General features: G+C 42.2%; 1 protein-coding gene across 1 annotated transcript in view; it reads right to left on the bottom strand.

The window, feature by feature from the left end:
* The window catches only part of LOC141995588 (uncharacterized), a 59,073-nt gene that overhangs the window by 16,394 nt on the left and 19,616 nt on the right, over positions 1–23,063 (bottom strand). The window contains exons 12-22 of the mRNA XM_074966834.1: positions 22,696–22,764; positions 20,294–20,362; positions 17,173–17,241; positions 16,401–16,469; positions 16,251–16,319; positions 13,167–13,235; positions 9,230–9,301; positions 5,710–5,778; positions 2,842–2,913; positions 739–807; positions 550–618 (exon numbers count right to left, since the gene is read on the bottom strand). Coding sequence (XP_074822935.1) covers positions 550–618; positions 739–807; positions 2,842–2,913; positions 5,710–5,778; positions 9,230–9,301; positions 13,167–13,235; positions 16,251–16,319; positions 16,401–16,469; positions 17,173–17,241; positions 20,294–20,362; positions 22,696–22,764 — 765 coding nt within the window. The remainder of the gene's footprint in view (positions 1–549; positions 619–738; positions 808–2,841; positions 2,914–5,709; positions 5,779–9,229; positions 9,302–13,166; positions 13,236–16,250; positions 16,320–16,400; positions 16,470–17,172; positions 17,242–20,293; positions 20,363–22,695; positions 22,765–23,063) is intronic.

The raw sequence follows: 23,063 nt of genomic DNA, 5'->3' as shown, positions 1-23,063 counted from the left end.
TACCTGCAGAAAAACAAACACACACAATATCCTTGAAACTACTTAAGCTATTTCTCATACTAGTTGTAAAGAAAATATGTCAGATTGTCTTTTATTTTAAACTATTTTAAAATACTTAGTAGTTGCTCAGAATACAATAATGGGAGCCATAAAGATAGATAGAAACACATGAATAATAAGAGTTAATAAACTTATTTTGTTTGACTTTCTGTTGGTAAAAATTTTACCAACATTTAATTAAATATATTGAGGCAGCCTAACCCAAATATCTTGAATAAGCTCCGCTGTGGCTTGGAGGAATAAAAATGTTCAATAATTGAGATTTTGGTTTCAAGTTTTCAAATGGTTATTTATAAAATGATGAGTAAAGATGGTTTTAAATGTCTTTTGCTGGTCTTTCTTGAGGGATTCTGCGAATCTACTGCAGTCATTCACACTGACAGTTATAGGGCATTTGCTGTCCTAGGTTACCAGCTCTTCAACTTATAGGGTAAGGCCAACCTTGGGTTCTCTTATGTTTTTACTTTAGTCTGCCAGTTTGGGGTTTACCTTAGCGCCAGGAATCCCAACTCCTGGTTCTCCAACTGGGCCAGCTGGACCAGGTAACCCAATGTCACCCTATAATTAAGAAAATATATATCCTGGTTTAATTAGCTCACCATACTCTACAATGCATGCTTAATATATTCCATATGTTGATGATCATAAACATTTGGCAGCTTGGAGTATAGATGTTACCTTTGGTCCTGGAATAGCTCGACCAGGAAGGCCAGGCATTCCAAGACGTCCTGGCCCACCAGGTTCACCCTACAGCAAATGAAAAAAGTAGAATGAATTTTTATGAGAGGTGGGCCTGAGCAGTTTCTGGGTAGCAACATTTCTTGAAGGATGTTTTAATGTTCTATTAAACAAATTGCAAGTGATCATGACAAGTTCTAACTAGTGCAATTATACTGGTTACCAGTATAATACTGATTCCTCAACGGAAAATGTGATTTTTCTTTTTTCTAGTTCATTTTACAATATTTAAGTTTAGAAGATCCTTATACTAATGCACTACAGGCTCAGTCCAAAGTACATTGGAGTCAAAAGGAAGACTCTCAATGGGCTTTACTATTGGAATAAACTGAACACTAAAAAATTCAGCCACTTTTCTTGTCTTAAAATACAAGATTTCCATCTCTAAATACATGTGACTTAGAGTTCTTAAATGTTCTTTTCTCTATATTTTACCCCTTTTCAATTTTTCCTCCTCTTGTGTGTTTGTGAACATCAGAAGAGTTCATAGAAAGCTGAAGGAAGGACATGAAATTGCTAGAGATGATAGCCTTGATTCTCCTTTCATTCTCACTGGGATAAATCAGGAGTAACTTAAAGTCACTGAAATTACATTAACACGAAACCAGTGTAAATAAGAGGAAAATCAAGCCCTGTCTGTTTCACATGTACCTACTGAGACAAAGTCAGCCCCATCACTGTATTATTCCAAGTACTTCCCAAACATTTAAACATAGAAATAACAATAGTCTTCCTCTTCTTTCCCAGACTGTAGAAAAAATAGTGGGATTAGTTCAAAGGGTTTTTTAAATGTTTGTTTGTGTATATATGAGTGGGTATGTTACATTCCCATATGTAAAGAACTTACTGAGCGAATCCTTAGTTGAAGAAATGAGTTTTGCATTAAGTGCTGAGAGTATTTACTTTTGTGGTCATTCATATCTCTTGCAGGAGAGAGCTCATGGCATTGCAGTTATTTTTGGTGCATAGGACAAGCCAGATCAAAGGTACCAGAAGGACTGCAGAAGTGTGTGGAGGAAGAGAAGCAATCAAAATGGGCCAAATTTGAGTGGGGTTGCAACCCCATGTGCCATGTTACTATACCACTCACTCAGATTTGACTTGGCTACCCTTCCGTCGTGATTAAGGCTACAAGTCTTTCATGGAAGTCAGGGATTCTGTGACTTTCCGGGACTTCCGCCGCTGCAGCGGCTGGTGTGACTGACCCAAGGGCTGCCAGAGCAGCTGCTGGGGTGGCCCTGGAGCCAGCCACACTGGCTGTTGTTTGGGCGGCCCTAGGCAGCTGGTCCTGGGCACTGCCCTGGAGCAGTGGTCCGGGAGCAGTGGCGGCGCTCCAGGCTGCCACCCCTCAGCAGCAGTAGTGGTACCCTGGGCCGCCCCTCAGCCTGGAGGAGGAGCGGCAGCGGGACCCCTGAGCCACCTCCCGCTGGAAGCAGCAGTGGTGGTGGCAGGATCCTTGGCCATCCGCCCACCCAGGAGCAGCAGCAGGACCACAGGCCGCTCCCCCCCGAGGAGTAGCGGGGACCACCAGAGCACCCCGCCAGAGCAGCTGTGTCTGCTGGAGCGCCCACCCTCCCCCAGCACCTGAGATGTAGTTAAGGGTATTTTTAGTGACTTTTTGTTTATTGCCCATAACCTGTCCATGACTTTTACTAAAAATACCCGTGACCTAATCTTAGCCTTAGTCATGATTTGGGCCAACATTGAGAGAGTGTCTGGCGTTGCAGCCTGATGCATGGGGTCTCCAGTAACCCACTCAGATTTGGCCTGACTGCTTTTCTGTCATGCAAGCAGGGAAGAGGATCTGCCATTACACCACCCAGCTTCAGTCTGGGGCCAAGGAGAGGGTGTGGGCCCTCTTCTCCTCCTCCACTCCAATTGAGCCTGACTGAGTTCAAGATCTCAAAACTGGGGGTGAGGGGACATGTATTCTCCTGTTTAAAAGGTGGGGGGCAGTGGCCTTTTCACCCCACCATCTCCACCATTGATGAGCTATATCTTTGAGACCTCAGTGATAAAGATACAGTACGAAACTAAGAGTACTTTAGCACCGGCAGGTCCAGGTACTCCTGTTGGTCCCGATAATCCACGTACACCTCTCTGACCTTGATCACCCTACACAAATGAAGAAACATTATTCTACATTTTATCAATATGGTTAGCAAAAAGTCATTTGAAATCTCTTGTAAAAATCAATCAAATCAGGGCCACACAGGTCTTTTTGGGGCCTAGGGCAAAATCTGAAACTAAGCTTCCTCCCATCCTTTCCAAAAATAACCACCACTGAAGGGAGGCAGGAGGAGAGGTTAGAGAGCAAGCCTGCCCTGCTCTCACCTCACAGGTGTGGGTCCTGTCCTACAGGGCTAGGCCTGGCTCCCTGCTCGGGGTGCTATGACCAGGCATGCAGGGTTGCAGCACCACTCAGTTTGGCCCAGTGTCCCCTCCATCATGACAGAAGGGTTGCTGGGCTAAATTTCAGTTATTCGTTGCAACCTCACACAAGAGCAATGCCACTCACTCAGATTTGCCTGGCTCTTCCTCTGTCATGATGAAGGGGTTGCTGGACCAAACCTGAGTGGTGCTATGACCCCATATGCTGGGTCCCAACACCACTTGGTCTGAGGCCTCTCTCAAAAGTGGGGTCCAGGGCAAACTACCTGTTTTACACCTGCTGCCCCAGGGGGCCATGAACTAAACAGGGGCCTTATTCTACAGCTGCTGCACATGAGAAATTTCCATTAACTTCAATGGGAAGTCAAATAATTCAACTTCAATTGCAGTCAATGGGCCAAATTCTCCCTTAATTACATCTGTGTAAATCAGGTGTAGCTTCTTGAATGTCAATGGTTCTACACTGGTATAAAACCATTGTGAAGAGACTCAGATCCAAAAGGAGTTGTTTGCTTGCATCAGCAAAGTCGAGTCTAGTGAGTGGAATCAAATAATAGAGAAATCAATTACATGAAATTATTTTAATAAAAAAAACTAATAACTGGAGACCCGTTTTTTAAAGGTAAATACACTATACATATAATAAGATCTTTTTGTCTGTCAAGGAAAATCAACAAGCCAAAACACTCACCCTGATTAATCTGTTTATATACTTCTAGACAGAAAAATGTGAAGATCAAGTGTAGGTTGTAAAGGGATAACTATTAACACATTATTAGAACACAGGTTTCAGAGTAACAGCCGTGTTAGTCTGTAGTCGCAAAAAGAAAAGGAGTACTTGTGGCCCCTTAGAGACTAACCAATTTATCTGAGCATCAATATTTATGCTCAAATAAATTGGTTAGTCTCTAAGGTGCCACAAGTACTCCTTTTCTATTAGAACACAGTTATAACAAAAATACACACGAGATAGTGGTTCAGAAGACCTAAACATTTGAAATTCTGGAAACACTCAGTTAGGGTTCCAACCCCAGCTATAACTCTCTCTTTACCCTGTAGGATATCACCTAAATATATTTCCTAGAGAGGAAATCTTTTGAACTCATCTTAGATAGTGTAATTTCCAGTCTTCACTTTCTCTTAGCCCTCAAAACTTATTGTTATGGTGACCTTCAACCTATGTAAAGAGGACTGGATGCGGCTTCTTCCAGACACCCTAACTCAGAGGTGGGCAAACTATGGCCTCTGGGCCACATCCGGCCCGCGGGACCGTCCTGCCCAGCCCCTTAGCCCCCAGCCCCTCCCCTGCTGTCCCCCCTCCTCCGCAGGTTCAGCGCACCACGCTGCCAGTGCTCTAGCCCGCCGCTCCTGTTGGGCAGCGTGGGTGGCATGGCTGGCTCTGGCCAGGCTGCGAGCTCCTGCTGCTCTGAGCAGCACGGTAAGGGGGAAGAGAGTGTGTGTGGGGAGGTTGGATAAGGGGCAAGGGGTCCCGTGGGCAGTCAGGGGACAGAGAGCAGGGGCGGTTGGATGGGCATGGGAGTCCCAGGGGAGCTGCCAGGGGGCAGGGGTGTGGATAGGGGTCAGGGCAGTCAGGGGACAGGGAGCAGGGGGAGGTTGGATGGGACAGAGGTTCGAGGGGGGGGGTCAGGGGACAGGGAACAGGGGGCCTTGGATGGGTTGGGAGTTCTGAGGGGGGCAGTCAGGGGTGGGAAGTGGGAGGGGACGGATAGGGTCGGGGGGCACAGCCTTCCCTACTTGGCCCTCCATACAGTTTCACAACGCCGATGTGCCCCTCGGGCCAAAAAGTTTGCCCACCCCTGCCCTAATTGAATGGGTTTCGTTAGCACTGACCCCCCACTTGGTAAGGCAACTCCCATCTTTTTATGTGCTGTCTATTTATACCTGCCTACTTTTTTTCACTCCATGCATCTGATGAAGTGGGTCATAGCCCACGAAAGCTTATGCCCAAACAAATTTGTTAGTCTCTAAGGTGCCACAAGGACTCCTTGTTGTTTTTGCTGATACAGACTAACATGGCTACCCCTCTGAAACCTGTCACCATTTTTTCAGGTGTCTAGAGGGCTTCCTAGAGAATGATCAGAGGTGTTTCATCCTCCTGCAACCAATCATGCAAACATAGGCCCAATCATGCAAACATCTATTTGAGTAATCCTTACTCAGATGAGTAGCAATCTGAGTAAGGTTCACATATCTGAGGATCTGCAGGATTGGAGACTGTAGCAGTGTGTTGTATTGCTACTGGATTGATGGGCTGCCCAGCTCCACAATGAAAACTTGCCTTTAATTGTATTTTATCAGTTTCACTACATTTTTTTTTATTGGGCTGAGACTGAAACCAACTCTGCAGTCAGCCTGTTTCACAATATAATTAAGAAAATCAGAGAGTGCACTTTTTCTTCACTGTATTTATTTATACTCCACCAAGATGGGGAAAACTGTGACAAATCTATTCCCTGAGCATTGCTTTAGCTAACTTTAATTTTCACAAGGAATTCTTACCTTCTCACCTTGTATTCCAATCCCTGGGGCACCCTCAGGACCTCGAAGGCCAGGTACTCCTGGCTCCCCCTGTAATGAAAAAAACAAATCAGCACTTGAATTTGGTTGTATTTTTAACTAGTTTTATTATTAAGTTGTAAGGCTGGAAACAGAAGTCCTCTCTTTAGTCATAGAAACTATATACTCAGGTAGCAAGTCCTGCATTGCTTACTCAGAGTAAGAAATACCTCAGACGAGTTTGTATATACATTTGTTATAAGATAAATTCTGAATTAGTTTGAATAAACTGCAGCTCAGCAGGAGCAGGAGTGGAATCCTGGCCCCTTTGAAGTCAATGACAAAATTCCCATTGACCTCAGTGGGGCCTCAGGTTTTCAGACAGTCTCAGTAATGAACTCTTGCAGGGATGTACAAGGTGACATGTTTCTGGCAATAAATGAGGTCATGCTCAGTACATTATTTTTAAACATGTAATGCAAACTGTATTATAATGTTTAGCCACTAGGTCGCCCCTTGCATAACATACTTTACCTGAGCTGGATAGTGTCTTAGAGCATGTCTACACACTGAAAATGCTTCGGCAGCACTACTGTTGCACTTCAGTGTAGAAGCTACCTATGCCAACCAGAGGAGTTTTCCCCTTGGTGTAGGTAATCCACATCCCCAAGAGGCAGTAACACTATCTACACTGGAAGTTAGGTTGGCATCGCTATGTCTCTCAGGGGCATGGGCTATTTTTCCAGGTATGTAGAAATAATGTACTTGAAAGTCATAACAGGTTGCAGTATTACAGAGAAACTGGAGTGCACTTATTTGACAAAGGAAACACTGACAAAGGAAACACAATGAACTTATGACTGCCTGATGGACCTTCAGCCTGGAGCCAAGGTTCCCTTCAGTCATATATATGCCTCTCTGAACCAGAACTTCTGACTCTTCGCACCTATCTGCAAGGAAGCCTACAGAAGGGGTTTATCCATCCATCCACATGTTTGGTGGGGGCCCCCCCATCTTCTCTGTTAAGAAGAAGAATGGCTCCTTGAGGCCCTAAATTGATTACTGGGCACTCAACAAGGTGACTATTCAGAACTGATATCCCTGCTCCCTGTCATCCACAAACTCTTAGATCAACTGCACTCCACTCGAATTTTCACAAAACTAGACCTGAGTGGGGCCTATAACCTGGTGTGTGTCTGTGTTTGAGAGGGAGACGAGTGGAAGATGACCTTCCATGCCCACTATGGTCGCTTTGAGTATTCGGTTATGCTGTCCAGTCTATGCCATACCCCAGCGACCTTCCAGCATCTTCAGGGACATGCTGGACTGATTCATTACTATTTACCTGGATGACATTCTTATTTTTTCTGAGAACCAGGCCTTCACTATAGGCGATAAAGTCTGGTTTTCTGCCCAAATTCTTAAATCAATGCATCAGCAAACTTGGACACCCGCCAAATCTGGGGAAAACTTCCTGCTTAGCCCCACTCCTTTCTCCGCACTGCAGCCTTTGGCCAATAAGCATATGGGGCCAAGAAGAATACTGGCCTGCTTCCTTGCTAACTTCACTACTAAGAAATAATAGGTTCAGCTGCACTGCCCTAGAACTGCCTGATTAATCGCAGTGCCCACTGGCTGCAGGATCAGCAGCCTGATTTATAAGCTCAACAGCAATAGCAAAGCACTGGCTGCTCAGCACAAATGCCCACAGATTTTCTGCCTTCCTCTGCTTGCCTCATTCCTAGCCCTGCTCCTGCCTTGCTCCAGCCTAGAACCTGCTCTGCACCTGGCCTTGTTCCAGTCCTGCCCAGCCTTGCTCCTGCCTTGGAACCAGCCCTGTTCCTGCTTTCCCTGACTCCAGATAACACAGTTATGACCCTTAGCTCTGACTCTCTGGACCCTTGGCTCTGGTATGTTGACTTTGACAACTAGGCCTGACTCTTGCTCTGACCACTCGGTCTGACTACCTATGACCCGGTCCCCTGACATCAGGTAACTAAAAAATGGCTGAACATATTTCTGTGAAAGATTTCCCTCAAAATATACTTTTGGGCTGAGAATTTTGAATCCCCCACCCCTCCCAAAAATCAATCAATTTATTTATTTTTGAGAAAGAAAAAAGGCACTGTCAAAGGTTTCTAGCTCACCCTCATGTATACTCATATCAAACTCTGATATCATTGGCAACATGGGAAGCCCGTTAATAATTGTGGGCCTATGATGGGATGTTCACATCAGCCCTGATGGGGTTAAGGTGGCTCAGAAAGAGCCAATTAACCACATAACTGCACCTGGGGAAGAGACAGGGACTGATAAAGGCTACCTGATGATGCCGCCCAGCTGGGCAGGGGAGGCTGAGCTTGTATAAAGCCATGAAGTTTGCAGCAGAAGGGGGCTGCTACAGTTGAGGCTAATAACATACATCAGAGCAGGGATAGACCTAATGAAGTGTTTTAGTTTAGAGCACTATCTGGCCATTGTGGCTTAAATGGAAATATTTTTTTGAATAAATAGACCCAATGATGGACTGTGTGTGTTCTGTAGGGTGAATGAAACAATTGATGACGTTTTATAGCTATGTAAGGTCTTTGATAAAGAAAGGGAGAAACTTTCTGAGGAATTTAAACATCTTAAGGTAACAAAAATTATATTGTTATTTAGTAAAAACATTGGGGAAATGGGGCATTATTAAAAGGCACTGTTACATTACCTGAAAGACAGCGGGCAGAGAGACATTATAAATGGCTAAGTAATGAGGAACTATAGTTGGTGGCAGGTATAAACTATTCAATCAAGTCTGCTTCACCATTCAAAAGAGGAAAAAGAAGGGGGCTGCAAGGAGATGGTCTGCAGTCATTCTTTTGAAAGGATGAAATCCAGAAGAGACCATAAGCCCCTGGGTCTGGACCCTGAAATGACGGTCAACCCAGAGGGTTTTGGGTGAGAAAGGCTTGAGCAAGGTTGGAAGTGGTCCAGAGAAATAGCAACGGTGTCTGGGATTGAACAGACTGGTTGCTAGGCATAAGGTCGCTGGGCTGAAACGTGGTGTAGTGGGTGGGCCCGTGTTTGTGTACCAGCCACTGGGAAAGTGGCATAGAATTGGTACAGAGGACTGCCTGGGACAGTGTACAGACTGCTAGTCCAGAGGGACTTTGGTACCCTGGAAGGGGAGGACTAGACAGTGACCTGGATGGAGGGCTGAGTCACAAAGAGGGAGCATCCTGAGTCTACAGAGAGAGAAACCACACTCCATGGTGTGAACAACCAAAGGACTGGGCACCAGACTGGGTGAGAGCTAATCTGCTGACTCAGTGGTGAGTGTACCCTGTTACAGGTCATCATTGCATCTGGATCTCCCTTTCTCCATGGGGAAAGTGCTTATCCCTTCCTCAGCAGTGTCAATCCCTTTGTCCCAGACTCCATGGAGGGCTTTCTGCTGGACCAGGGTATCCGTATGAGGGATGGGGCAGGCAGTACGTGAGCTGAGAGAGGAAGAAGGTTTGGGACAAAGAAATACACAAACCTTTTGCCCTGGGGCTCCATCTTCCCCTGGAAGACCAGGCAGACCTGCTAGTCCTGAAGATCCTGGTTCACCCTGAAATGGAGATAAATAAAAACATGTCCATATCTTAAATGTAACTATATACCATTATCTCTTATCTGGGAAACCTCTTTTTATAAAAAAGGGCTCCTAATTTTTTTGCAAGAAAAACCTTTAGGCATATGAGATCTAATCTTGCCGTCATTCTGTACACAGAACTTCTCTGAATTCCAGACATGGAAGGGAGTATTGTACTAGCTGATTATTAAGAAATATTGTACTAGCTGATTATTAAGAGCATACATTATATATTAAGGATAAACTATGTAATGAATCAAGTATCAGAGGGGTAGCCATGTTAGTCTGGATCTGTAAAAGCGACAAAGAGTCCTGTGGCACCTTGTAGACTTGTATTCACCCATGAAAGCTTATGCTCCAATACGTCTGTTAGTCTATCAGGTGCCACAGGACTCTTTGCCGCTTTTATATAATGAATGTTAGTTAGGCATACAATTGTTATGAATATTGGTAGTCTGGGAGGGTGACTTAAGTTCCTAAATTTGTGTTTGGCTGAAAGTTTACAAGACTTATAACCTGTTTTTGAAGATATAAGAATTGAGAGGCGTAGTAGTAGTTAATAACTTGTGAATTGATGTCAGTGCTCAGGCACCACAATGATAGACAACATTCTGAAAACCGACATAAATGAGAACAGGTTTTACAAAAATATCTAAGCACACAAATACTTTTAACAGTATCTGAAACCAGTAAATTAATGCTAGTTGTGGAACTACATACTATAATAATGGGTATTAATGTTTTTGTTTACTACTTTAGAAGTTGGGGTAGCTTGGAATTGTTTGTTGTGGAGTATGAACCTCTGAAAAGACCAGTGCTGGTCTTTGCAGTTAGATGACTTGAAGTAGTCAACCAGGATAGCTTGCAAGAAACTTTGCTGCATCTCTAGCTGAAGGAATATCATTATATGCTAGTTAACAAAGTTGTCATCTGGGATATTAACTAATTTACATATTTAGATCTCTTCATTAAGTAAGTTAAATACATCCCCATCAACTTTAAATCTTACCTATTTCATTGTACATCCACCTGTCTTCCAATAACCTCAATAAACACAATCATCCGGGTGCTATTCTACCTCTTTTCTGAATTTCCATTATGGACCACAAAAAGAAAAGGAGTACTTGTGGCACCTTAGAGACTAACCAATTTATTTGAGCATAAGCTTTCGTCAGCTACAGCTCACTTCATCGGATGCATAAAGTGGAAAATACAGTGAGGAGATTTATACACTAATACCCATTACAATTTCTCTTTTCCACCATGATTTCAACAATTTCCATCCCACCATCAACCTCAACCTGGACCAGTCCACACAAGAGATCCACTTCCTGTACATTACAGTGCTAATAAGCAATGGTCACATAAACACCACCCTATACCGGAAACCTACTGACCGCTATTCCTACCTACATGCCTCCAGCTTTCACCCAGACCACACCACACGATCCATTGTCTACAGCCAAGCTCTACGATACAACCGCATTTGCTCCAACCCCTCAGACAGAGACAAACACCTACAAGATCTCTATCAAGCATTCTTACAACTACAATACCCACCTGCGGAAGTGAAGAAACAGATTGACAGAGCCAGAAGAGTACCCAGAAGTCACTTACTACAGGACAGGCCCAACAAAGAAAATAACAGAACGTCACTAGCCGTCACCTTCAGCCCCCAATTAAAACCTCTCCAACGCATTATCAAGGATCTACAACCTATCCTGAAGGACGACCCATCACTCTCACAAATCTTGGGAGACAGGCCAGTCCTTGCCTACAGACAGCCCCCCAACCTGAAGCGAATACTCACCAGCAACCACATACCACACAACAGAACCACTAACCCAGGAACCTATCCTTGCAACAAAGCCCGTTGCCAACTGTGCCCACATATCTATTCAGGGGACACCATCACAGGGCCTAACAACATCAGCCACACTATCAGAGGCTCGTTCACCTGCATATCTACCAATGTGATATATGCCATCATGTGCCAGCAATGCCCCTCTGCCATGTACATTGGTCAAACTGGACAGTCTCTACGTAAAAGAATAAATGGACACAAATCAGATGTCAAGAATTATAACATTCATAAACCAGTCGGAGAACACTTCAATCTCTCTGGTCACTCGATTTCTGATCTAAAAGTGACTATTCTTCAACAAAAAAACTTCGAAAACAGACTCCAGCGAGAGACTGCTGAATTGGAATTACTTTGCAAATTGGATACAATTAACTTGGGCTTGAATAGAGACTGGGAGTGGTTGAGTCATTATACAAAGTAAAACTATTTCCCCTTGTTTATTCCTCCCCCCCACTGTTCCTCAGACGTTCTTGTTAACTCCTAGAAACGTGCTGGAAATGGCCCACCTTGATTATCACTTCAAAAGGTTTTCTCTCCCCCCACCCCACTCTCCTGCTGGTAATAGCTCATCTTAAGTGATCACTCTCCTTACAATGTGTATTTTTTCATGGTCTGTGTGTATATAACTCTCCTCACTGTATTTTCCACTTTATGCATCTGATGAAGTGAGCGTAGCTCACGAAAGCTTATGCTCAAATAAATTGGTTAGTCTCTAAGGTGCCACAAGTACCCCTTTTCTTTTTGTGACTACAGACTTACACGGCTGCTACTCTGAAACCTGTCATTATGGACCACAGTTTCCTTCCATATACTAAATACCTTTCTATAAACTGTCTTTATCATAGAATGGACAAAGAATTTTTCAATTTAAATTTAGGCAGTTTTGAGGATGGAATGAATTTTACCAGTAAACTGAGTTAATTTTGACTAAGGATACTAACTTTTATTTTAAGAGTCACTATCCTATCATTTTAACTAATAACAGTGACAGTATTTTAAGAAATACTAGCATTGACCTTAATATGGTATGATGAGCCCAATCTTCAGCTAATATAAATCAGCAAAGTTCCACTGAGTCAATTGAGCTAGGACAATTTACACCAGCTAAGGATATGAGCTGATACATTAGGATTCAGATTAAATGTGGTAATTTTGGATTCAAATAAACATTTGTAAATTAAAAAAAAACACCTAGCTATATATTTTGTATTCATCTGTCCATCAATGACTGATTTTGATCTCAAATAGTTTTAGACTGACAGTCACAATCTGGTTGTTGCTTCCCCGTGTGTCACAGGGAAAGTCTTCTTAGCGTATGCACAAGGTGCCTCAGCTGGCACATGACCAGGATTCATCACCAAATTTGGTCCGCTGGTTGGATCATTAGGTTCCCCAGCTTGGGCTGGGTACTGATGGGGAGTCTGACATGAACACTCATCCATGCCCCCCACAGGGGATATAAGTTGTGCCAACCCTTTTTACTGACATAACTTACTCCCCACTCTGTGCCAGCTCCGATGTATTGGCTGGTGAGCTGGGGGCAGAGACAAGGTTCTGCTCACTCCCCATCCACTTTTCTAAGAGGGAGAGTAACAGCCCATGGCTGCTGCTCTCCCCTCGCTGTTCAGGGTCTGCTAATGTGGCTAGCCAGTGCTGGGCACTAAAGCAGCTTCTATGCCCCCTTACTCTCATGCATGGTTGTGCAACCAGGTTTAGTGAGGCCTAAGCACCACTGAAGCCTAAGTTTTGGCTAGGTATCTGGATTGTTTCAGTCCTATGGAATTTGTTTACTAGCGTATAGTGCTAATATTTTAAAACATACAATTTTGGATGCCATTAAAAGTTAGTGTCCAAAGTTTTCAAAAATAGGAGCTTAAAGTTTAACTTGTAAGTCCATGTTTTAGTGCCTACAGGTGGGATTTTCAAAAGCGCATAAGTAATTTAGGAGAAGGAAAGAGCTCTTTATTAACACCATACCTTTGAACCAGGTTCCCCAAGTCCTCTTTCTCCTGGAGCTCCAGTTTCTCCTGGCAAGCCTTGTTCACCCTTAAACAGAAAATGTTTTTGAAGAACTTTAACACCAGAAAGATAAGACTACATTTTCTTGGCAGCTTACATTTACAGAAAGAGCATTCAGCTTAATAAAAATGCATTATTTGAGATCCTAGCTTTTTAAAATTTTGACCGAAAGGGCTAGATTCTCCATTGCATTGTCTACTTCATCCTCTCTTGGGAAACTTGTCACTGGAACTGATGAATGCTGTAAATGTATGAATAATGTAGCAGACATTTTGAGAGCACATATGACTCAAATACACTTTACTCATGTCTCTTTATATCATGAGTAGAGCATATCCCTGCTATTAATCATTCCAAATGTGTGAGGAGCACGCTGCTGTTCCCTAGTTACTTTTCTTTACCTGACAGAGATTGCTAAACCTGTTATAACCATATCAAACTCCTAATGATGTGAAAGGATTCAGAACTGGGATCCTGTGATGGGGTGATTGGGACCATGAAGGGGTTAATGTGGGTCTGAGAGCCAATTAACATACCTGGCAGTACCTGCAAGAGAGAGAAGGCCAGGCTTAACTGATAATGAAGTCCAGCTGGTGGTGATTAGAAAGTCAGGAAATTTGTAGCAGCAAACAGCTGTAAACACCTACCTGAAGGAAGACTGAGAGTGGTACTAAAACTGTACAGTAGTATATGAAGAAAAGGTGAGGAGCCAATTGGCTGGAAACATGTTAATGTTCCAGTAAGGAAACTAAGCAAGCTATGATCCAGACCTGATGCATGCAGGCCAACTGCCCTTACAACATGTTTGAAATGGTAAAAATGATAACTGAGAGATTGGTTTCATACTTCAAGAGAAACAGACTCACAGGTAGCAAGGAAAATGAGTTTAGGAGGGGAAGGCAGACAACTGACCATATTGTAAGGATAGAAATGGAAGAATGAAAAGGTAAAAGAACTAAAGAATTTATAGTCACTTTTCTGGATATTGAAAAAATTTATGATATGATATAGAGGGAGGGTTTACTTTATGAAGTGGCTACCATGGGTATAAAAGGAAGAATGTATAGGTGTAGAAGGGATTTCTTAAGTAAAAGAACTATGCAGGTCAGAGTAGGGAAAGTCTACTCCAGTATATATACACTTACAAATGGCACTTCACAGAAGAGTTTCATCAGTCCTACTTTATTCAACATCTTGGTAAGTGATCTTCCAAAAGAAATAAGTGTAGGAATAGGCTTCACTTTATTTGCTGACTACTGTGCCATATGGCCAAAACCAGAAACCATGAAATAGCTGAATGAAGTGTGTAGAATGGGGAAACGTGGGGTTTTAAATTCTCAATTGATAAAACTAAGGGAATAATATTCACAAAAAGGAAAATTTTAAAAAGATTATAAATTGTATCTATAATGGACAAATCAGTATAGTTAAAAGCTTTCAAATTTTTAGGTGTAGTACTTGATAGCAAGCTCACTTGGAAGGATCATATTGACAACATTAGAGATAAATGTAAAGGCAGAATCAAATGACTTAGAAGTATTTCTGGAACTCCCTGTGGTGCAGATAAGAAAGCAGTGGTAATGCTATTCAGAACGCTAATAAGACAAATTATTGAGCATGGGTGCCAGGTTTTCAGTTTGGCATCAAAAACAAATTTGAGAAAGCTTGACTCAGTCCAAGCTCATTGCATGTGGTGCCTTCATCACAATGCTGCTGTATGTACTGCAGAGAGCTGTGGGTGAAATGCCTATTACTTTAAAAATGAAGCTTTGGGATTTAACCTTTTTGGCTAAAGTCACTGGAAATGTAGAAGATGGAAACACCCAACTAATATATGATGAATGCTGGGAATTAAGTGATTAATGTGTAGGGCAAAAACTCAAAATGTCTCATGTAAGTAGGGTTAAAGTGTGGACAAATGATCTCAGTGAAAAGAAAGACCAAAAAGAGGTTAATCTATCGCTTTGGGAAAATGCATTACAATTGGAAACCTCTTAAGATAGATATGGAATTGTATAATAAAATTAAGGGAAAAGGAGTGGTAAATGTGCAAGATACGGCATATCAATATGGTTTCTGATAAGTGGGAATGCTACCGCTGTATGTATATTCATGGCACCAAAGATGTAAGAACAGGAAGACTGGGAACAACATTCTGTGTTCCTTCACTCAAGAAAGCTGTGAGGCTATCAAATTTTGTAAATGTTTTGACAGCCGAACAGGCAGGGATAATACTGGCATTAAATACTGGCACCCCTCTATATCTAAGGGGTATAGAGGGGTGCCAGCTGCCATAATCATCCTGTCTGATCCGTTATCAAGACTACTGGTGATCAGAAACAGCACTTCAGATAGCAGAAATTATATATTTAATGAAATATTACCATTAACAGATTTCAGAGTAACAGCCGTGTTAGTCTGTATTCGCAAAAAGAAAAGGAGTACTTGTGGCACCTTAGAGACTAACCAATTTATTTGAGCATAAGCTGTCGTGAGCTACAGCTCACTTCATCGGATGCATACTGTGGAAAGTACAGAAGATCTTTTTATACACACAAACCATGAAAAAAATGGGCGTTTACCACTACAAAAGGTTTTCTCTCCCCCCACCCCACTCTCCTGCTGGTAATAGCTTATCTAAAGTGAGGCCTGGTGCAATGTTCAGTCAACCATAAAATATTCTTCTGGAGAGATGGGAAGAGATCAAAAGAGCCTACAGCCTATGTAAGGAAGTGCAAGTATGAAGCAGAGAACCCTAGTCTCTGGCATAGAGTCCCAAAAGGTTCCTTGATAGCAGCAGGCTATAGAAAGAAGCTAGGCACATAGCAGTTAGCAAAGCCTTGCAATGGGTTAGGGGCCCAAATTTACTACAATAATATTAATACAGAAAAGTAATAACTTACTGTAGCTGAAGCAATGTACCTATTTACTTTCAATACTTTATTAAGCATCATCATAAAATTAAGCCATTTATTATATGTGACATTTAATGCTAAAACCAGAAATTTCTGTTGTAGCTCTTACATCAGTGAATTTCCTTACCTTTGATCCAGGTAGCCCTTGTCCAGGTGGCCCTCTTGGACCAGGTGGTCCTTTTGGGCCTTCTACCCCCTGAAAAGATTTTAAAATTAATCTTTAAAATTAAAATAGTCTCCCAATATTACAGAAATGATTTAAAAATGAAAATGCCACCTTTTCTCCTTGAATCCCAATGCCAGATAACCCAATAGGCCCAGGTAGACCAGGTGGGCCAATTTCACCCTGTTGAACAAAGTACAATTGCTTAACTTTGTAAAGATATGGAAACAATTTGGGTCGGATCCTCAGCTGGTGTATACTGGCATAGCTCCTCTGAAGTCAATGGAGTTACTTCAATATACACCAGCTGAGTCTCTGACCCTACACCTTATCAACATTTCCTCTTCTTCCGCTTGTGTTTTATAGTGTGGCAGACTCACTTGCTGCGTCTATGACCACCAAGCCCTGGAATCTCCATCACTGGAGATTTTTAAGAGCAGGTTAGACAAACACCTGTCAGGGATGGTCTAGATGGTGCTTGTTCCTGCCATGAGTGCAGGGGACTGGACTTAATGACCTCTTGAGGCCCCTTCCACTCCTATTATTCTATGATTCTAAAGAATCCATTTATACATCTGAGCACATGCTGGTCAGCTGCTGTAAATGACTGTTAGTCTCTTCCCCCCCCCCCCATTCCAGATCTTAACTTTCCCAGATAATCAATCACTTTTTGTTCCGTCTCACATTTTACTATGAAGAGATTTTAGAATTGGTTGGGGCAGTTTATTGGCTATAAATCTCACCACAAAATAAGTATTGTGCAGCTCCTGTTGTGGATACCAAATTCTTTATTTTGCTTCATTACATCTTTTGTAGCTAATATCAACCCCCACTGCATTCAGATTCCTTTGTAATTTGTTAACTGCCTGACATATTTACTGCTCACCTTTTCACCTTTTATGCCAATGCCTGGCTGGCCACGAGGTCCTTTTGGACCATCAAAACCACGCTCTCCCTACATGAAGAAAATTACATGATGTTAACTTCAGCAATCCATGGTTATTTACTCTCCTCAAATCAGAGAGACTAGTGGTAGCATAATGATGGAAATCAAAACAAGAAGAAGAAGGCAGTGCCTGAATTTCTTTGTTTCTTGGTGTACCAAAGAGGTCTTCTTTTCAGACGAGAACGCTCGTCAGTTTGAGATTGATCACAAAAGAGAAATTAACAAGCTTCTCTTTACCCTTCTTTCCATTTCAAGCACATTCAGCTTAATCCTGCTTCCATTCAAATCAATGGTTTAAATGTCAGCAGAGCTGAGCCTCATAACCTGCTCAGGGCTGAATTCTGCTCATTTACTCATGTGAGTAGTCTTGGTGAAATAAGGTAAGCAGGATTTGACCCTAGTTGTTTTGCCTGAATAAGGATTTCAGCACTGAGTCCACATTGTGTCATTGTTTCAATATAATAATTTGAGAGTAGCAAATGGCTTTCTCAGTATGGCAGCCACGCATTAGTGATGATAATGGGAGGTGATAAGTCTACAGTGTTTCCCAAACTTGGGATGCTGTTTGTTCAGCGAAAGCCTCTGGGGGGCTGGGCTGGTTTGTTTACCTGCCACGTCTGCAAGTTCAGCCGATCACAGCTCCCACTGGCCACGGTTCACTGTGTCTGGCCAATGGGGGCTGTGGGAAGCGACGGCCAGTACGTCCCTTGGCCTGCACCACTTCCCGCAGCCGCCATTCGCCGGGCACAGTGAACCGTGGCCAGTGGGAGCTGTGATCGGCTGAACTTGTGGATGGGACAGGTAAACTGGCCGGGCCCGCCAGGGGCTTTCCCTGCACAAGCGGCGTCCCAAGTTTGGGAAACACTGTGATAAGAAATAGACAAGTGAAAAAGGGTTTGTCATACACACAAGGAATTTTTTAAAGAAAATTTAACTACAAAAGGAGGTCTTAAGGAAAATGCAAGTTAATAAGGAGAAAAAGATTGAATTTCCTTGTATTTCTATTACTAAAGCATGTAGGAGAAGCGCTCAGCTGGTGCAAATTATCATAGTTCTACAAAGTGAAGTCAATAGAATTAAAGACCTTCCCCCACTAATCACATTTCTCATTTTAGTTTTCCTTACTTTTTTGAAATTTCCTACTTAAAATAACATTCTTTGCTCCTACTACTGTTGGACATCTGCATATGTTTTCCTCTGACCAAAGTCTGATCTTTTAACAAACAAGCTTTCTTAGAAGAAGCAACTGTATAGTTTTTTAGATTTACAAATCAACTTCTAAAATACATGATTTAATGTCAGAGACCTGACATACTTGGCAATAGGATTGGAGATTATACAATAATATAGAATCTGTTGATATATGTTTGGCTTTATTTCAAATTGGCAGTAAAATATAGTGCATTTTTGTAGGCACAGGAGTACTAATAACCCTGCTGTCCTGGCCAGATTCCAGTCTGGTTAAAATATATTCCTTCTGCTTATCTAAATTCTCTCTGTAGCTTCAGTTAGATGCATTCTTCACTTCCTTAACCTGTTGCGTAGTGTTGCTTGGCACTGTTAAATAGTGGCTGTATTTCAGTAGTGGTGGAGTGATTTCTGTCTGTTTTCTTTAAAATATTTTCATCTTTGCTATGTAAATGTAAGCGATCAACATTAACAACATCAGAGAACTTATACAATTCTTCCTGAAATATATATCAGAAATTGCAATGAACTTAGTAAAAATGACTATTCTGATAGCAACAGCCAAAATCAAACCCAGCTATTGCAGTATTAGTCTAAACAAAATGCAAGAGAGTTTGAGCTGAGGGAAAGCCAACATTAGCATTTGGGGCCGTACTTGCAAAATGATTTTTCACCACTCCCCCAAACATAACCGACATCTAACAACCATGATCACCCCCAACTATGCCCAGGATCACCGTGGGGATTTTGAGGGGAGTTAGTTCTTTGGGATATACCTCAACCTTACCTAATTTAATTTCACATTTAAAAAAAATTCTTTAGGCCCTCTGCCTGCACTCCAGAGGAGTCCAGCTGCTTATGCTCGGGGCTATGCCTGGCTGTCAACATTTTAAAAAAAGTTCTGCAAGGGACAATTGTTTAAGCACATTGGGAGTTTGGGTGTCATGAAGTCCCCAATCACTGGAAGGTTTTATGTGAATTCTGGTGACTTTTAGCATTTGTAGAGAATTTACACATAACTATATAATCATTACAGTTTACCCAGGAGGTATTTAAGATTCAATCTCCATTTATAAAATGGCGATAATAAAGCAGAAAGTTACATAGAAGGCCACAGAGAGAGTCAGTTTCAGGGCAGGGATTAGAAGTGGGAGACCCTTGTGAGTCCCATGCCTAGACCACTGTATCTCTCACGGTATTTAGTTGTCTGTCTGTTATTGTAGCCAAAGATCACACTGGCTTGTCAGCCTAGGAGTTGGCTCAGCTTCAGGCCAATATCTGGAAGAGAGCTAGCAATGTTTCTAGTGCTGTCCCCTCATCAATGAACTACCGTATCTGAATGCCAACGACAGTAGTAGCATTGCCTTCAGCTGATTTGGGGTTCTCCACAAGCTCAGGGACCTATGGCCAAGATTTTCATTAACCCTAAGTGCCAGCACTGGATGAAGGTAAAGGGTACTGAGTATAAAGAATTAGGAAAAATCAATGACAAGTTTTCACTCTAGGGATCACTTTAGATTAGTTTGTTTTCAAGACTCTCTTCCAAGGTAAGGTGCTAGAGGCTATTTTAAAATTAAAGCTCCAATTATTTCCCCTTTTAAGGTCCCCTAAAGCAGAAGGGAGAGGCCACAGGCTACGGAGGACTCAAAGGCCAGCTGTGATTAGAGGTAACATTCTGAGCCACTGGCTTCAATGAATTTGTACTAGTTTAATTGAGCGGCCTATTTGCCCCAGAGGGTTAGTTTGCAGGCTAATTTGACTAGCTAAATTTGTTGCCACAGGTCTAGTCCTATATGCATTGAAGTAAATGGAAAGTGGGTCACTGGTTTAAATGGGATCAGGATTGGGCCTTATATACTATCTGTTATGGTACCTTTGGTCCTGGAAGCCCTTCACCTGGTGAACCTCTTTCTCCTTGAATCCCTAGAGGTCCTTGAGGCCCCTGTTAAAATAAATTTAAAACAGCCTAGAAAATATATCAACTATTCAAACTGATAACAGAGCAATAAGTCTTACTGTTGGTCTTTAAACACCTCTTTGCATTGGTACATAGTTATAACCTGTTAAAAATAATATGGTAACATGATAGTCACAATAAATCAACAAAGAAAGCATTCTAGCCTGCAGCTATAACATGTTATACAGGATTACCTTAGTGGCTTACTTATGAGTCATTGAAAATTCCTTCTCTTTACTCATCTTCTTAATTCTTCCGTCATCCTTTGGTTCATTTTGGAAATTATTACTAATGCTTATTAACATTTGAGCATAATATACTATGCAGAGAGAACCAGATTAAAGGCCACACAAAATAATGTGGAAGAAGGTTTATGTGAAGAGAGCTACAACTCTGTGGTATGAACAAAACAACAGTATACTTGCTGGTGGGAGTGTAGCCTAGCAAACATGAGTGGGCAAAGATTTGTGCTAAAGACAGGTCCAGAATCTTCATATATTAGGCCTGTTATACAGTGGCTCCCTGTGTCTGTCTGCCTCTCAACTTTATCCTGGCAGGCACAGAATGACAGACTTCAGTACAGTAGAATCCATAGAAGCTAACTGTGGTTGGAGAGGGTCCTCTGTACAGCTTCAGAACTATCCTTATTTTTAGGTGGAGAAAATCCTACTGTCTTCTTCAATAATAAAAAGGAAACTCCCTTTCAAACAGTTGTGCTTTTCAATTTTGTAATTTTTTTTCTGGTTTCCAAAAAAATTAACCAGAAATATGATTTGCCAGAAGAGTTTATAGTTTATAGAGAGCTGGAGACAGTTTATTGTTAAATAATGATTGTAAAGCAAGTAGGACCTGCAAAAGAAAGGAGGGACCCTCAAAAGATTGAGGGCATTGATTCTGCTGTCCCTCCAGTGTGGCGTTCCCAGTGAGAACTCTGAGCACGGAGCAACTGCAGAATCTGGCCCTGAGACAAATGTTGAGCAGAGAGTTCTATTATTGCTTAGCCATGAGTCGCATGTATAGGTCAATGCATTGTTGCCATAATCTGCTTCCAAGTCCTCTTTTCTGTACCAGGGGATACCCTGAGTGACATCAGTCTTATACCTAATACACTGTACGTTTCCTGGTGCACCGGTGCAGCTATGATGGTTGGCATATGGGGGTACAGACAAGTCTTTGTCCATTCACCACCTCTTCTCATCCACATGCTCAGGATAGGGGATGTAGGACCTCCACAGAGGTTGCTCTTTCCTGTGTAGCTACCTGCAGTATGGGTAACTAGCACAGGTGATGAAGGGGGCATTTTCTTAACTCTACTGATTGTCACTAGTGGTAGGATTTAGTAAAGCTGTTCACCCTGTGGATTCAGAACCCTTCAGCAAGAAGCACTCATTCTTCTACATGAATTTCTTTTCAAGCTGGGCTAAGGTCAGTCTATTTCTCATCAAATTCAGCTTTCTCATTTTAAAGAGAAAACGTTGTATGAAATGATTCTTACAAATTTCTGCCTGTTCATGGGGGGGGAAAAGCTACTTCTGAATAATCCTGGACTATATTCTCCTCATGGTTACAGTGGTACAACCTCATTGAACTGAAGAGAATTTAGCCCAGAGTACATAGAACAGCTTAATAAACCACACTGATTTGGAAAAGGGACTGCACTTGACTCTGACGATTGGTTCTACTCTGAAAAGTGACTCTGCAAAAATGGTAAAATGGGCCCCAGGTTTGCCTCAAGTGTGCTCAATTTACAAGTAAAAAGATATGTGGAGGGAAGGGCAGGCTTCCTCATTGACAAACCTACAAACCCAGTCATGTGCGGGTTTTTAATTCATCAGTCATTGGTTTTGCTGACCAAATCATGATTTTTAGGGAAACCCATGCAACCGGAATGCCTTTATGGAGATTGCACAGATGCACTTGTTTGGAATGTACCAAAAGAACTGGGTTAATAATCCACAGAAAGGAATAGAACCCAGATCTCTCTCTTAGCTGTGCAGGCTCTGCAATGTTAAGAGGAGTGAGAAAGCAGTAAAACCTTAAGTCAGCAGATATGGCTTTGAGTACATGCAGGAACAGATTCCCCCCCCCCCCCCCCCAAGTAAGAAGGTGCCATTTTTCATAGTTACTTTGTGGAGTAGAAGCACAGTTTAAGATAGGGAATTCAAGATAGGTTCTTCAAACAACCAAGGGTGATGACAGTCATAACAATTTCATGTGTATAAGAGAGAACTAGTCTAAAGATGAAAAGATTTGGCATAATTTAGCATGCAAGTACTTGTTAACATTTGGGCCTCTCAGCTCTCAAACACAGAACATACCGGTAGTCCTGGCTCACCAGCTCCAGGTGGGCCAACAGGGCCTGGTCTTCCTATCAAGCCAATTTCACCCTTCCAACAAAAGACATATTTTTAAATAATACATTTTTTTTATGTATTGGTATTTGCATTTGCACAATATATAAACACTTTTTAATCAGGCATCCTTTGTTTGGGTGTTTAATCTATCTGAATATAATAAGTGAGGCAAATCCTAATTTTCTCACCTTGCTGGCATCACATAAGACCCAGTAGATAGTGGAACTGGTGCAATTTCATGGTGGGGGGGAATGGATGGAAAGCTGCAACAGAGATCATGGAGCAGCTTCGCTGACACATCACATATAGAATCCAATACATCAGTAGGTTGC

This window comes from Natator depressus, chromosome 11, assembly GCF_965152275.1.
Source record: "Natator depressus isolate rNatDep1 chromosome 11, rNatDep2.hap1, whole genome shotgun sequence".
Lineage (NCBI taxonomy): Eukaryota > Metazoa > Chordata > Testudines > Cheloniidae > Natator > Natator depressus.
The sequence above is the reverse complement of the archived record's forward strand: the minus strand, read 5'-3'. Positions and strand labels throughout refer to the sequence as shown.